At 41.7% G+C, this 13,207-nt stretch overlaps 1 protein-coding gene and 1 pseudogene across 1 annotated transcript in view; both read right to left on the bottom strand.

The window, feature by feature from the left end:
- Nucleotides 1–12,722, bottom strand: part of KIF1BP (KIF1 binding protein) — a 33,095-nt gene extending 20,373 nt beyond the window's left edge. The window contains exons 1-2 of the mRNA XM_029931799.1: nt 12,184–12,722; nt 3,006–3,104 (exon numbers count right to left, since the gene is read on the bottom strand). Of these exons, the coding sequence (XP_029787659.1) occupies nt 3,006–3,104; nt 12,184–12,609 (525 nt within the window). The 5' untranslated portion in view covers nt 12,610–12,722. The remainder of the gene's footprint in view (nt 1–3,005; nt 3,105–12,183) is intronic.
- LOC115304062 lies at nt 906–1,366 on the bottom strand (annotated as a pseudogene).
- Nucleotides 12,723–13,207: the final 485 nt, after the last annotated feature.

Here is a 13,207-nt window from a genome sequence, read left to right as displayed (position 1 = left end):
ACAAAAAATACTTTACTAAAACATAAGATTTACAGAAGTTTCCAGACAAGCCATACAAAATGATCACAAGTTTTTTCTTTCTAAAATTTTTTTATGTTTATTTGTTATTGAGACAGAGAAACAGAGCATGAGTGGAAGAGGGGTAAAGAGAGAGGGAGACACAGAATCTCCAGGCTCTGAGCTGTCAGCACAGAACCTGACATGGGGCTCAAACCCACAAACCATGAAATCATGACCTGAGCCGAAGTTGGATGCCCAACTGACTGAGCCAACCCGGGTGCCCACAAGCTTTTTCTTGAAGGAAGAATTCTACACTGGACAGCAAAGTCACAGTGTTACTAGTGAGAGCTGTGATGTTTTTCTAATGTCCCCATTTTGGTTCGAACCATCAAGCTCGTCCACCTACAGCATCTAAATAAAGTCAGACTTGGCCAGAGAGTGTATTCTATAGAACTGGTTATCTGCTTTCACCCAACACAAGTAGATCACTGTAAAAGGGGGAAAGGAGCCAATAAAATTAAAGGAAAACCACGTCTCTCCCTCAAAATAATAAATAAATAAATAAATAAAAACACCCATACCCCTGCAGCTAACCTGACAACTACCTTCCATCACAGTGCTTTATACTTAAACCATGACGAGAAACAAATATAATCAGAGAGGAGCCAATGCTTTTAAATGTTTCATAATAATTGAGATCGAACTTCTATCTTCTACTCATGCTTTACAAGAAGCGAATCGGGACAAAACACAGATTTACTAATGTGCGTTTAATCACCAAAAGACTGAAGATGTCTGGGCTTTTATTCTGTAATGTACCTAAAACTGGGTACGTTAAATGCAAACAAAAAAGGAAGACGTCTTGGCAGAAGAGAAGTGATGCACATTTGGTGATCTGATCGATTTTAACTACTACTCATGGCACACAGCCTAGTCCGTGCTCTAGGTGTTCCCGACGCTGGGACTTCACCGGTCCTCCACGCTCCACTACAGAGCTGGCTAAAGGATCATCCGGACCGGGAGCGCTTCACAACGCCTGGATCGACCCCAGGGCTGTGCAGGGCTGCAGTGCTGGGGACCACTTATCTTTCAAAATATCTAAACATGCTCTCCCAATTTGTCTACATGAGGATGATAATTTTTGGTCAAGAAACATACTTTAGGGGACTGCCAATGGATATTCTTCTGGAAGGAATAGTTCAAGTTTAAAAGTCCCTCCCTCAAAAGGAAAACCCCGGGGGCCAGCAATGACCACATGAAAATAAAGGGCGCTGCTGTCATATGGTTCTGCTTATTTAATGCCGGAAACTAGTTCCGCCAGCAAACGCTGGGTTTCCTTGATAATCCTATGGGGCAGCCCGGCCATCTTGTCAGATCCCAAGTTTGGCCTCTGGTCTCGACTCTGGCTCTGGTCGCCTCACACACTAACACTAAGATTCTATTTTTAAGAAATCTCTACATGCCCAACATAGGGCTCGAACACACAGCAATGAGAGAGTCATTTGCTCTACTGAGCCAGGCACCCCAAAAAGACACTGATTCTTAATTCTGAATGTGAGAAACCTCAAAATATCTGGTTATTTAGAGGACTGCTACACATACTAACAAAACAAATTTAACTAAAATCCATTTTCATTTTAGAAGGGGGTACCTGGGTGGCTCAGTCAGTTGAGTGTCCAACCTGAGTTGCTCAGGTGATGATCCCACGGTTATGGATGGAGCCCTAGATGGGCTCCACACTGAGCATGGAGCTTGCTTAAGACTCTCTTTCCCTCTGCCCCTCCCCCTCACTTACGCTTGCGTGTTCTCTCTCTCTCAAAAAGAAGACTGCCAACATTTTTTAAAAATTAGGCTCTACTTTTTAGAGCAGTTTTAGGTTCATAGAAAAATTAAGCAATGATACAGATTCCCCATATACTCCCTTGCCTGCACATATGTCAACTTTCAGTAGGTACATTTCAGTAAGGAATGGGTGGTATCACAATGATTTGCCACCGTTGCAGGGCTGTGACCCTGAACAGTAAAAGTCTTCTGCCGAGGCTCCCTGGAGCCCCAGAAGTTCTTCTGTACTACCACAGTGGCGACGGACGGAGCTCTCTGGAGTAGACTGAGCTGACAGTACCGGTGACCTGCTTACCGCAATGGCTCAAGCTTTTTTTTTTACAAAGTGCATTTCAAAAGGGCTTCACAGGTGGAAAAAAAAATCACTGTACACCTTTCTCTGAAGCAGTGGTTCTTAAAGTGCAGTACCTGGACCAGCAGCACCCATATCACCTGGCACCCTGTTAAAAATGCAAACTGTCAGGCCCCAACCAAAACCTACTTGAAGAGTCTGGAAGTGAGCAATTTGTTTTTAACAAGCCTCCAGAGCCCTCCACACTGATGTGCGTTGAAATTTGAAAACCAGTGTCACAAAGATTTCAGATACTTTACTTAAGAAGTTGTTTGCTTTCCTTTAAGCACTGCTATTCTCAATGGAAAGCAAAATAGAATTTTTAGATTATAAATAAAAATATGCCAATATCAGTATTTAAGCAGAACATCAGAGTATTTCCTATACAATTATATTTGGACTAAGACTGCCATTAGACCCTGAGGATTATTTTTAAGAACCCTAAAGTCTTTAATATAAAATAATTTCACCTATTAGGTGACCATCTAGCCAGCTCTCTAGAGAGGTCCTTGAGTAAACTGCAGAGTCATGTACTAATACTGTACGTGAGGAATAAGAGACTTCAATTCTTGACTAGTTTCTATAAAAATCTAAAATTCATGTGACAGAGGCATCTGGGTGGCTCAGTCACTTAAACGTCTCACCCTCGGTTCCAGCTCAGGTCACATGGGTTTGAGCCCCACATCAGGCTCCGTGCTTCCAGCTTGGGATTCTCTCTCCCTCTCTCTCTGCCTCTCCCCTACACATTCTCTAGCTCTCTCTTAAAATAAATAAATAAACATTAAAAAAAACAAATGTATAAAAATTTTAAAAATTCTGATATACAACACACCTCTTTCATATACTGGTTATACAGTGCTTCTGATGATTCTAGGTAAGCCTGTGCAGTTTCAATTTCTTCTCTTTCGGACCACAAGATACCCAGGTTATTCTGAAAAATAAAGAAAAGAGAAATAATGACAACATAAATCTTCTGATTAAACTTTCATAGTTTCAAAGTCAGTATTTACCTATCAAATACACTGGAGTCAGATTAACATTATTACTCATAATAATACTGTCCTTATGTAGTATGGTAGACAGCCGCTAAGATCAATCCCCAATGATTCTCCTAACATTCATGCCCTTGTATAACCACTTCTTCTTAAGTAAGAGCTGAATTTAGTGGCTTTCTTTTCACAAAAGTGAATCAAAGTCCATTCCAAGATTAGGTTACAAATCATCATGGTTCTGTCTTGGGTGCTCCCTCTTGCTTGTTCTCTCTGAGGGAAGCTGACCACCACTTTGTGGGCCACCCTATGGACAGCCTCCGTGGCATGAACTGAGGGAAGGTTAATAGCTAGCAAGAACTGAGGTCTTTAGACCAACAATCTGTAAGGAACTGAAACTGAACCCCACCAACAACCATGTGAGTGAGCGTACTAGTGGATCTTCCCCAAGTTGAGCCTTCAAGTGCAGCCCCAGCAGGCAAATAATCTGATGAGAGACCTTGAGACAGAGGAAACTAGCTACACCATCCCTAGATTCCTGATATAATATAATAAGTTTGTTGTTTCAAGCTGCAAAATTTGGGGGTAAAATGTTACCCAGTAATACTATACACAGAGACAAAGATGAGTCAGACACATAAAATGCTTTCAAAATATCTACAATCTCCTCCACAGACCTCTCTAAAAAGGAGTATCCCAACAATTACTGGTTGGTCTAAGCCTGAAGCAACAGTGATGAGCTTTCAAATTCTAACAATTAAAATTATATGGTATGCAAAATCTGAAGATGTTATTACACCTTTCATTATCAGCTAAGTCATATTCCTATTGTTTGCCATTTCAAACAACAAAAATGTTTGTTTCTATTTTCTTAAAAACTCATTTGTGGGGCGCCTGGGTGGCTCAGTTGGTTAAGCCTCCGACTTCGGCTCAGGTCAGATCTCACATTCGTGGGTTCGAGCCCCGCATCAGGCTCTGTGCTGACAGCTCGCTCAGAGCCTGGAGCCTGCTTCTGGTTCTGTGTCTCCTTCTTTCTCTGCCGCTCCCCTTCTCATGCTCTGTCTCTGTATCAAAAATAAATAAAACACTAAAAATATAAATTTTAAAAAAACTCATTTGTTTTTTATTTATTTTTTTACATTTATTTTTTTTTGAGAGACAGAGTGAGACAGAGCTCAAGCAGAGGAGGGACAGAGAGAGAAGACACAGAATCTGAAACAGGCTCCAGGCTCTGAGCAAGCATTCAGCACAGAGCCCAATGCAGGGCTTGAACCCATGAACCATGAGATCATGACCTGAGCTGAAGCCGGACACCTAGCCAACTGAGCCACCGAGGTGCCCCTGTTTATATTTTCCAGAGTCCTTAAAATTATATAGCTTTATAGGGTTGCCTGGGTGGCTCAGTCAGTTAAGCATCCGACTTCGGCTCAGGTCATGATCTTGATGTTTGTGGGTTCGAGGCCCACGCTGGGCTCTGGGCTGACAGCTCAGAGCCTGGAGCCTGCTTCAGATTCTGTGTCTCCCTTTCTCTCTGCCCCTCCCCCACTTGTTCTCTCTCTCTCTCTCTCTCTCTCTCTCTCTCTCTCAAGAATAAACAAAAAAATTTAAAGTAATCCCTATTAAAATAACACCAGCATTCTTCACAGAGCTATAACAAACAATTCTAAAATTTGTATGGAACCAGAAAAGACCCCAAATAGCCAAAGCAATCTTGAAAAAGAAAACCAAAGCTGTAGGGCTCACAATCCCAGGCTTTCAGCTGTTATGACAATACTGTAATCATCAAGACAGTATGGTACTGGCACAAAAACAGGCACTTAGATCAATGGAACAGAAGAGAGAACCCAGAAATAGACCCACGAATGTATGGCCAACTAATCTTTGACAAAGAAGAAAAGAATATCCAGTGGAATAAAGACAGTCTCTTCAGCAAATGGTGCTGGGAAAACTGGACAGCGACATGCAGAAAAATAAACCTGGACCACTTTCTTACACCATACCTAAAAATAAACTCAAAATGGATGAAAGACCTAAATGTAGGATAGGAAGCCATCACAATCCTAGAGGAGAAAGCAGGCAAAAACCTCTTTGACCTCAGCTGCACCAACTTCTTTACTCAACACATCTCTGGAGGAAACAGAAACAAAAGCAAAAATGAACTATTGGGACCTCATCAAAATAAAAACCTTCTGCACAGCAAAGGAAACAATCAACAAAACTAAAAGGCAACTGACGGAATGGGAGAAGGTATTTGCAAACGATGTATCAGGTAAATACTTAGTATCCAAAATCTATGAAGAACTTATCAAACTCAACACCCAAAAAACAAAGATTCTAGTGAAGAAATGAACAGAATACATGAATAGACACTTCTCCAAAGAAGTCATCCAGATGCTCAACATCACTCATCATATACATTGAGGATACATTTGAAATACAAATCAAAACCACAATGAGATACCACCTCATACCCATCAGAATGGCTAACATTAACAACTCGGGCAACAATAGATGTTGGCAAGGATGTGGAGAAAGGGGAACCCTTTTGCACTGCTGGTGGGAATGCAGACTGGTGCCACCTCTCTGGAAAACAGTATGGAGGTTCCTCAAAAAAGTAAAAATAGAACCACCTACAACCCAGCATTGCACTACTAGGTATTTATCCAAGGGATACAGGTGTGCTGTTTTGAAGGGGCACATGCACCCCAACATTTATAGCAGCACCATCAACAATAGCCAAAGTATGGAAAGAGCCCAAATGTCCATTGATGGATGAATGGATAAAGAAGATGTGGTGTACATATACAATGGATTATTAGTCGGCAATCAAAAAGAATGAAATCTTGCCATTTGCAACAACGTGGCTGAACTAGAGGGTATTATGCTAAGTGAAATTGATCAGAGAAAGACAAATATCATATGACTTCACACATATGAGGACTTTAAGATACAAAGATGAACATAAGGGAAAGGAAGCAAAAATAATATAAGAGCAGGGAGGGGGACAAAACATAAGAGACTCTTAAATATAGAGAACAAACAGAGGGTTGCTGGAGGGGTTGTGGGAGAGGGGAAGGGCTAAATGGGTAAGGGGCATTAAGGAACCAACTCTTGAAATCATGGTTGCGGGGTGCCTGGGTGGCTCAGTTGGTTAAGCAGCCGACTTCGGCTTAGGTCATGATCTTGTGGTGAGTTCAAGCCCTGCATCAGGCTCCCTGTTGACAGCTCAGAATCTAGAGCCTGCTTCCGATTCTGTGTCTTTTTCTCTCTCTCTGCCCTTCCCCTGCTCACGTTCTGTCTCTCAAAAATAAATATTAAAAAAAAAAGAAATCATTGTTGCACTATATGCTAACTAATATGGATATAAATTAAAAAATAAAAATAGGGGTGCCTGGGTGGCTCAGTCGGTTAAGCCTTCAACTTCCGCTCAGGTCATGATCTCACATTCATGGGTTCAAGCCCTGCATCAGGCTCTGTACTGACAGCTCAGAGCCTGGAGCCTGCTTCCAATTCTGTGTCTCTCTCTCTCTGCCCTTCCCCCTCTCGTGCTCTGTCTCTCTCTGTATCAAAAATGAATAAAACATTAAAAATAAAAATAAATAAAAAGGAAAAAATTATTTTAAGTATATAGCTTTATAATTATAGCCATTCAATCAAAAATTTCTCATTTATAGTGTCTTCTTGTATTGATCACTTTCTTTTGACTTCAATAGCACCAACTTCTTTCTGGAATCATGAAGGTGCGAAGGAAAAACTGATTCGATACAAAGTTATATCCTTTTTTTTTTTTTTTAAGTAGGCTTCAAATTCAACACAGAGCCCAACATGGGGCTTGAACTCACAACCCTAAGATCAAGCCTTGAGCTGAGATCTAAAGTTGTACGTTTAACCAACTGAGCCAGCCAGGTGCCCTGATACAAGGTTAAACAACACCATCAAAACTAAACCAGTTTGTCCCCTGATACATGACTATAGTATCAAGCTCCGTACAGGGCAAGTAGGCCTGTTCAGATAGTCAGAACTCAACACTGAATGCCTAGCTTCCCTTTAGACAAATTATACTGTCTCTCATCCCTTGGGGCTTCAGGCACAAGGAAGACTTCTGAAACCTCTACCACCTTTGGTTACTACCCTAGGAAAGGGAACATGATAAAGAAACAGGGTTTATTGGGGGGGGGGGTTATAAATAAAATTTTTTGGTTTTATAAATAAAATTAATGTAGATTCTTGACCTGGGGCCCATGGATCCATCCATGAAGAAAAATTCAGAATCTAAAACAACTCTATCTTTCTGTGCAAAAAAAAAAAAAAAAAAAAAGGGAAAGGAAAGAAAAAAAGAAAGAAAAATTCAGTCTAAGAACATGGATGGCAAAATATTACAAATTTATTTTCACTATGTCCTACTAAACTTTAGCATTTCTTTTAATTATGAATGCAGGAAACAAAATGCAACAGTATTATAGTACCTGAGATTCTGTGACTGACAGAACTGAAAAATTTTCATATGCAGATAGTTCAAAGATATCTACAGATAAAAGCCCCCCCCCCCCCGCTCAGGGATCGCTCCACGTGGATCCAGTGTGTTGGTGGAATCTGTGAGTGCTTATATAAGCCCGTAATAAAGCCCTTTGCTTTTGAAAAAAAAAAACAAAAAAACAAAAAACCAAAGATATCATCTACATTCTCTAGTTTAAAATTATGGAAGTTACCAATATCTCATGAGATATTGCTATTTAATGTGGTAAAAAAAAAATAAACACATATTATATAATGCATTTAAAAATATTTCAATAAACTTCTATATTATTGGTTTCTTTTAGCACTCTTTATAGTTTTTGTTATACATTTAAAATCATAATCCATTTTATGAAACACAGGCTTCACTAGACTGCAAAAGGGGCACAAAAAATATTTTAAAACCCTACAATTTGGGGCACCTGGGTGGCTCAGTCAGTTGGGCCTTCAACTTCGGCTCAGGTCAGATCTCACGTTTGTGGGTTCAAGCCCCACGCTGGGCTCTGTGCTGACAGCTAGCTCAGAGCCTGGAGCCTGCTTCCGGTTCTGTGTCTCCTTCTCTCTCTGCCCCTCCCCCTCTCGTGCTCTGTTTCTCTCTGTATCAAAAATAAGTAAAACATTAAAAAAAATAAAAACCCTAGAATTTAAAGGTGACTTGGTCATTGCTCTGGAATACAGACCTCTGGTCTTCTGGCTTCATATAATGTACATATTCTATAATTTTTTTAGGTGAAGTAATCAGTCCTCAGTATCTCAGACTGTAGGTCACAGGGAAAATGTACTGAGATTAATTTTTTTATATTTATTGATTGATTGAGAGATAGAATGAGACAGCATGAGCGGGGAGGGTCGGAGGGAGAAGGAGACGCAGAATCCGAAGCAGGCTCCAGGCTCTGAGCAAGCATTCAGCACAGAGCCCGATGCGGGGCTCCAACTCACCAACGGTGAGATCATGACCTGGGCTGAAGTCGGACGCTTAACCGACTGAGCCACTCAGACGCCCCAAATGTACTGAGATTAGACAGTTCTCTCCCCTTTATTACTAATAAAGTCCTTTGCAAGATGCTGGAGAAATCTGAAGGGCTCTGGCACAGTAACTTACTGATTATTCCGCTCACCCAGGTTCAGAGAATATAATCTCCCTTAATAATCATTTCCTGGTCTTAGAAATGGATCCACAAGTCACCTGTCTCACTCTCTAGTTCAACTTATTTTTCCTGACAATCGTCCTTCAGAAGAAACTCCATTTAGCCATGACACCACTAAGCCTAACCCCAGCATCCTATACCTCACCTAGTCATTAAATCTCACCTAGAGCTTGACTGGCACCAAGAACTAGCTGGCCACGTTTGCTCTATTTTAATGGAATGGTCATGTATTTGGCCTGTTAGATCCAAGGTAGGCTGTGCCACAGAAAGCAGTGACTCTGATGTGTGATAAAGAGAACTCTAGAGTGTGTCTAGAAATGACTAAGGTTTTTCTTTTGAACTATAACCTGCTTAAGATCTTAAAGGTAAGGACCAAGCAACAGATCTAGAATTGATTTGATTTTTCAAAATTAATAGTGTTGGTGTTCTGCAGTTCTTTCAGATAAACCTATTAATTTTGTCAAGCTCTAAGACAAAAGCTTTTGTGATCTTGGCAGAAACTACAATCAAACCTACAAATGAGTATCGTAATGACTATTATGTTTAGCCATTATGTTTATACCAAGCCAATGACTTGGTATATCTCTCCTTTTAGAATTATCAGTTCTATTACCTGATAATATGCAATTTCTAAAAATAATATTTTTAGGGGCGCCTGGATGGCTCAATTAGTTAAGCATCTGACTTCAGCTCAGGTCATGATCTCGCAGTTTGTGAGTGAGCCCTGCGTTGGGCTCTGGGCTTACAGCTTAGAGCCTGGAGCCTGCTTTGGATTCTGTGTCTCCCTCTGTCTCTACCTCTTCCCTGTTCCCACTCTGTATCTCGCTCTTTCAAAAATAAATGAACATTAAAAAATTTAAAAATAATAATAGGGGCGCCTGGGTGGCTCAGTCGTTTAAGCGTCCAGCTTCTGCTCTGGTCATGATCTCACGGTTCATGGGTTCAAGACCCGTGGTGGGCTCCGTGCTGACAGCAAGCTCAGAGCCTGGAGCCTACTTCAGATTCTGTGTCTCCCTCTCTCTCTCTGTTTCTCAAAAATAAATAAAAAACATTAAAATTAAAAAAATAATAATAATAAAAGTAAAGTAATAAAAATTAAAAAATTTTTAAAAAGAAAAAATATGTTAACCACTGCTGCTTATATACAGGAATACTATTGACATTATAAATTTACTTTATATCTTCCCACTTTATTGAACTGATCATTCTAAGAGTTTTTCAGTTGATGACTTTAGTTTTTAGTTATACAAGGATCCCATGTGCCAATGGTTACTATGATAAATTATTTTTTCCAAAATTAATAACTCTTATGGCTTTCTATATTATTGCAATGACCAGAACTTCTAACCAAGGTTTTGTTCCTGATTTAAGTCAGGATTCCTAAAATAATTCACCCTTCAGAAATGTTTGAAATACTGAATTTTATTGAATGTAAGATGTCGCATCTGTAAGACACAATTATTTTATCTATCAACAAAAAAACACTGCCAAGTAAATTATGACACAGCTCTAAGATGCATCCTGATATGAAGCAAATCAAAATACGACTGGAGTACCTGATGGCTCAGTCAGTTAAGCAACAGACTCGATTTCAGCTCAGGTCATGATCTCCTGGTTCATGAGATGAAGCCCCACTTCTGGCTCTGTGCTGACAGCATAGGGTCTGCCTGGGATTCTCTCTCTCCTTCTCTGCCCCTCCCCTGCTTGCATTCTCTTTCTCTCTCAAAATAAATAAATAAGCATTTAAAAAATAGAATCAGGGGCGCCTGGGTGACTCAGTCGGTTAGGCGTCCAACTTCAGCTCAGGTCATGATCTCGCAGTTCGTGGGTTCGAGCCCTGCATTGGGCTGTGTGCTGACAGCTCAGAGCCTGGAGCCTGCTTCGGATTCTGTGTCTCCCTCTCTCTCAGCCCCTCCCCTGCTCACGCTGTCTCTCTCTCTCTCTCAATAATAAAAACAGTAAAAAAAAATTTTTTTAAATAGAATCAAAATATGATAAAGACTGTATATTTAGGGAGGTTTCTAATTCTATTCTTGCTTTGTTGAAATTGTTCAGTGTTTATTAAGATCTTAGGTAGACATTTGGTTAGAGAAAATTTCAAATAACTGAGGTTTTGAGTTTAATCTCTTATGAATTCCATTAGATTGTGAATCCAATAGAAAAATATTTAAGATGGCCTACTAGGAGGGAGGCACGGAAGTTATAAATAGTGTGCAAAAAAAGACACAGTTCCTGTTTTATGTAGTTTTTAAATTTACTGGGCCATGATAAAAGAAAATGACATATGCAATTTCCTTTTTAATTCTGAGGTTTTTCTTTGTGGCCCACTTATCACATGATCATTTTTGGTAAATGTTTCCTGGATCACATTATTAAGAACTGGAATTACTGCCTGAGGTTTTGTGGGCTTACCCCCAAGTTCTTGGCACATACAAGGAGTTCATGCATATTTGTATTTTATGGTGTTAATGCTCCCAAAGAGAATGTCAGATTTATTTCCCAAACCAAGTGCCATAGAAAGGGGAAACAATGAGTATTATAAGAATTCCGGCACCTGGGTGGCTCAGTCGGTTGAGCGTCAGACTTCGGTCCAGGCCATAATATCATGGTTAGTGAGTTCAAGCCCCGCCCCCGCCGCTAGTCGGGCCCTATGCTGACAGCTCGGAGCCTGGAGCCTGGAGCCTGCTTGGCATTCTGTGTCTCCCTCTCTCTCTCTGCCCCTCCCCAGCTCTCTTTCTCTGTCAAAAGTGAATAAAAACTTTCAAAAAAATTCAGTTACAAGGTCGAACAAAATGGTCCAAAGAAAGTTACTAAAGTATGAGGTTTGAGATGGGTTTTGAAGAATCGGCAGTAACTCCCTGGGGAGCAAACTAATATATTATATACACATACATATACATATAATGTATTATATACATATACATGTAGGGGTGTGTGTGTGTGTGTGTGTGTGTGTGTGTATACATATATACCGCAAAAATAGAAAAGGAAGATTTTTAAACAATTTGTTTTAAATTAAGCATGCACTCAGGGCGTTCTTTGTCATTTCCTTGAGACCTTAAAAACTTAGATTTAAATTAGTCTGGATTTCTTCTTAATAGAATGAACACGACTTGGACTGGTGGGGAAGAGCTGGAAGTGGCATTTATGATGAGTAGGGTCTCAGAAAATCAAAGCGTTGACCACGACTAAGCGAAGCAGCAAGTGACGTTGGAGTTTGCAAGCTGTTTATTCCAAAGCTTCAAAAGCACGGGGCCAAACCGTGCCTTGTAACAGCTGCCTTTGGCCTCGGCGAGAGTGGGGCCCCCTCCATCCCTCGCCCGTGGCCCACACAACGGCGGGCCGGGCTCGCTCTCACCTGAGCCTGGATGTAGAGAGAGACGCAGTCGTGCGACAGCCGGTACTTGCGCAGCAGCCTCAGGCATTTCACCAGATGCTCCTCCCCCGCCGACAGCTCCTCGGTGTCAATGTGGTTCACCCCGAGATGGAACTCAATCACCGCCAGCCTCACTGCCCCCTGGGCGATGGGCCCCTCGACCTCCACCGCTTCGGCCGGCAGCCCCAGGGCGTGGGCCCCCGCGCCCAAGCCGTCGTCGCTCGGAGGCCGCTCATCCTCGTCCTCAGGCGCCGGGCCCAACAGCGCCTTCACCTCTTCCAGCAATGCTCGGGCGCCGTATTTGGACTTGTACGGTTCCTTCTCGGGGTTTTTATGCAATTCCACCCGCGACAAGGCCAGCGCGGCCTGGAATTTCTCACGAATCTCAGCCCACGGAGCACTCGCCATAGCGGCCTCTACAGCCCGGGCGTCCTCGATGTTTGCAATCGGGACTCCCGCCTTCTTTCTGCTTTGCGACACTTCACTTACGGCCCCCGACAGATGCCGACACTGCAGAACCGTAACCAATGAGGTCCTCCAGAGGAACTGCAATATGCCCGGCGGTGACCAACGGAAAGGCGTAGTGGGCACCACAGCAACGGTTGTCGGAGAAACGAAGCTGTCAGTGAGGGTAGCCACACCTCCAGCCCTTCCCGCTGCGGTGATGGGTTCTCTCGCGTGACCCCGTGAAGTTCTACCTACATGGAAGTGTCGGCTGACTAACGTGACGCGTGGAAATAGTGTTTAGAAACATAGCTCTACTCTTGATAGTTGGTATAGGCCGAATGACAGAAACATTTTGATATTAGTGTATAACCCAGCCCATGACTGGAAGAAAATGTAACAAGGATTCGTTTATTAATATATAGCTTCTTGAGTGAAAGATAACTTTCACTATGTAAAAAGCCCTCAATGATCGACAAATATATTCACTTCAACCCTGAAACACAGGCTATAGGTATGTGTGCAACTTCCCAAAGTAACACAGAAGCCCCAGAACTGTGAC

This window comes from Suricata suricatta, chromosome 2 (assembly GCF_006229205.1).
Source record: "Suricata suricatta isolate VVHF042 chromosome 2, meerkat_22Aug2017_6uvM2_HiC, whole genome shotgun sequence".
Taxonomy (NCBI): Eukaryota; Metazoa; Chordata; class Mammalia; order Carnivora; family Herpestidae; genus Suricata; species Suricata suricatta.
The sequence above is the reverse complement of the archived record's forward strand: the minus strand, read 5'-3'. Positions and strand labels throughout refer to the sequence as shown.